Source organism: Lagopus leucura, unplaced genomic scaffold, assembly GCF_019238085.1.
Source record: "Lagopus leucura isolate 7727_CA_CO unplaced genomic scaffold, USGS_WTPT01 34230-0_obj-0_obj, whole genome shotgun sequence".
Taxonomy (NCBI): domain Eukaryota; kingdom Metazoa; phylum Chordata; class Aves; order Galliformes; family Phasianidae; genus Lagopus; species Lagopus leucura.
Genome location: NW_024967091.1, coordinates 533 through 4,007, shown reverse-complemented (window position 1 = coordinate 4,007; position 3,475 = coordinate 533). Strand labels below are relative to the sequence as shown.

Here is a 3,475-nt window from a genome sequence, read left to right as displayed (position 1 = left end):
CCCCCCCCCCCACTTCTTCCCTTCTCCCCCCCCACCCCTTCTCTCCCCCTTCCAGGCCGCCCCCTTTACGTCATCCCCTTCAGCATGGGTCCCCCCACGTCCCCCCTGGCCAAACTGGGGGTCCAGCTGACCGACTCCCCCTACGTGGTTCTGTCCATGCGCATCATGACCCGCGTGGGCCCCGCCGTCCTGCAGCGCCTCGACGACGACTTCGTCCGCTGCCTTCATTCCGTGGGGCGGCCTCTGCCCCTCACCGGTGAGATGTGGGGCTGGGGAGGGGATGGGACCCCAAAGTGGACCCGAGAAATGGCCCCAAAAGTGTTCCTGCATAACCATAGAGATGGCCTCAGTGGCCATAGAAATGGCCCCAAAAGTGTCCCTGGAGGACCATAGAGATGGCCTCAGTGATCATAGAGATGGCCCCAAAAGTGTTCCTGGAGGACCGTAGAGATGGCCTCAGTGATCATAGAGATGGCCCCAAAAGTGTCCCTGGAGGACCATAGAGATGGCCTCAGTGATCATAGAGATAACACCAAAGTGTTCTTGGTGGACCATAGAGATGGCCTCAAAGGAGTTCCCAAAGACCATAGAGATGGTCCCAAAAGTGTCACTGGAGGGCCATAGAGATGGTCTCAGTGATCATAGAGATGGCACCAAGAGTATCCTTGGAGGACCATAGAGATGGCCTCAGTGATCATAGAGATGGCACCAAGAGTATCCTTGGAGGACCATAGAGATGGCCTCAGTGATCATAGAGATGGCCCCAAAAGTGCCCCACAAGTGCCCCTAATGCCCCATATCTGCCCCATGTTGGGCTCAGAGCCCTTGGTGAGCTGCTGGCCGTGCGACCCAGCCCCATAACCACCCCCAGTACCCCATCACTGCCCCATAACAGCCCCCAGGTGCCCCATAACTGCTCCTAGTGCCCCATATCAGCCCCTCATGCCCCATATCTGCCCCTCATGCCCCATAACTGCCTCTAATGCCCCATAATCACTCCTAGTGCCCCATAAGCAGCTCCTAATGCCCCATAAACAGCCCCTAATGCCCCATGACTGCTCCTAATGCCCCATAACCACCCCCAGTACCCCATAGCTGCCCCATAACAGCCCCCAGGTGCCCCATAACTGCCCCTAATGCCCCATAACCACCCCCAGTACCCCATCACCACCCACATAACAGCCCCCAGGTGCCCCATAACTGCCCCTAATGCCCCATAACCACCCCCAGTGCCCCATGGCTGCCCCATAACAGCCCCCAGGTGCCCCATAACTGCCCCTAATGCCCCACATCTGCCCCACGTTGGGCTCAGAGCCCTTGGTGAGCTGCTGGCCGTGCGACCCCCGCCGCGTGCTGGTGGCCCACGTGCCGTCGGAGCGTCGCATCGTCTCCTTCGGCTCGGGATACGGCGGCAATTCGCTGCTGGGCAAGAAGTGCTTCGCGCTGCGCATCGCCTCCCGCATGGCCCAGCAGCAGGGCTGGCTGGCGGAGCACATGCTGGTGGGAACGGGGGCGTCTGTGGGGTCCTTATGGGGCTCTATGGGGTGGTTATGGGGCTCTATGGGGTGGTTATGGGGCTCTATGGGCTCTATGGGGTGGTTACGGGGCTCTATGGGGTGGCTGTGGGGCTCTATGGGGCTGTATGGGGTGGTTATGGGGCTCTATGGGGCTCTATGAGGTTGTATGGGGTGATTTTGGGGCTGTAGGGGGTGGCTATGGGGCTCTATGGGGCTGTATGGGGTGGTTATGAGGCTCTATGGGGTGGTTGTGGGGCTCTATGGGGTGGTTTGGGGTCGCAGCTGTGCGCATCGCCTCCCGCATGGCCCAGCAGCAGGGCTGGCTTGCGGAGCACATGCTGGTGGGAACGGGGGCATCTGTGGGGTCCTTATGGGGCTCTATGGGGTGGTTATGGTGCTCTATGGGGTGGTTATGGGGCTCTATGGGCTCTATGGGGTGGTTATGGGGCTCTATGGGGCTCGATGGGGTGGTTGTGGGGCTCTATGGGACTCTATGGGGTGGTTATGGGGCTCTGTGGGCTCTATGGGGTGGTTCTGGGGCTCTATGGGGCGGTTTTGGGGCTCTATGGGGCTCTATGAGGCTCTATGGGGTGGTTGTGGGGCTGTATGGGGCTCTATGAGGTTGTATGGGGTGGTTATGGGGCTGTATGGGGTGGCTATGGGGCTCTATGGGGCTCTGTGGGGTGGTCATGGGATTCTATGGGGCTCTGTGGGGTGGTTATGGGGCTCTATGGGGCTCTGTGGGGCTCTATGGAGTGGTTATGGGGCTCTATGGGGTGGTTGTGGGACTCTATGGGGCTCTATGGGGTGTCTCTGATTCTCTCCTCTCTATGGTTCTTTCCTCTCTATGGTTCTGTTCTCTCTATGGTTCTCTGTATGGTTGTCTCTTGTGATTCTTCTCTATGGTTCTCTCCTCTCTATGGTTCTCTCTATGATTCTCTTTTCTCTATGGTTCTTTCCTCTGTGTGTTTCTCTCTATGGTTTATTTTATGGTACTTCTTTGTCTCTGGTTTTCTCTTCTCTATGGTTGTTCTTAAGTTTCTTTCCTTTCTGTGATTCTCTTTTCTCTATGGTTTTTTTATGCATCTTTTCTCTCTGTGGTTCTCTTCTCTCTATGGTCGTTTCTATGATTCTCTCCTCTCTATGATTCTTTCTTCTCTATGGTTTTTTTTTAAACAGATCCTTCCTCTCTATGATTCTTTCCTCTCTATGGTTTTTTTTACAGATCTCTTCTCTCTATGGTTCCCTCCTCTCTCTGTTTCTCCCCTCTTTTCACCTCCCTGCCCCCCCACCCCCCCACAGCCCCCCAAAACCCCCCCATCTCCCCTCAGATCCTGGCTGTGACCTCCCCCACCGGTGAGAAACGTTACATGGCGGCAGCGTTTCCCAGCGCCTGTGGGAAAACCAACCTGGCCATGATGACCCCCAGGCTGCCGGGATGGAAAATCCACTGCGTGGGAGACGACATCGCATGGATGAAGTTTGATGATGATGGTGATGGGTTTCATCCCCACAAAAAAAGGGTTTTTAGGGGGGTTTGGGGGGGGGGGAGGCGAAGGGGACAGGGGGGGAAAAGGTTGGGGGGGGTGGGGGGAGGGAAAGGAAAAATGGGGGGGACATGTTGGAAAAAAGGTTTTGGGGAGAGAAGGGAAAAAATAGGGAAAAAATGGAGGTTTGGGGGGAAAAAAGAATTTTTAGGGTGTTTTTGGGTGGGGGAAGAGAAGGGGAAATGGGGGGGAAAGTTTGGGGTCTCTGCGTCCCCAATTTTGGCTCCCATTGACCCCAATCCCATGGAATCCCATCGGTGTCCCCAAATTTGGGGTCTCTGTGTCCCCATATTGGCTCCCGTTGACCCCCAACTCATTGAATCCCCCCATTGCCCCCCAAATTTGGGATCTCTTCACCCAACCTCCCCAATTTTGGCTCCCATTGACCCCAATCCCATGGAATCCCATCGG

General features: G+C 56.3%; 1 protein-coding gene across 1 annotated transcript in view; it reads left to right on the top strand.

The window, feature by feature from the left end:
* Nucleotides 1-3,475, top strand: part of LOC122192949 (phosphoenolpyruvate carboxykinase [GTP], mitochondrial) — a gene marked incomplete at its 3' end in the record, with an annotated part of 5,120 nt that overhangs the window by 1,121 nt on the left and 524 nt on the right. The window contains exons 2-4 of the mRNA XM_042893644.1: nt 56-256; nt 1,313-1,500; nt 2,849-3,011. Of these exons, the coding sequence (XP_042749578.1) occupies nt 56-256; nt 1,313-1,500; nt 2,849-3,011 (552 nt within the window). The remainder of the gene's footprint in view (nt 1-55; nt 257-1,312; nt 1,501-2,848; nt 3,012-3,475) is intronic.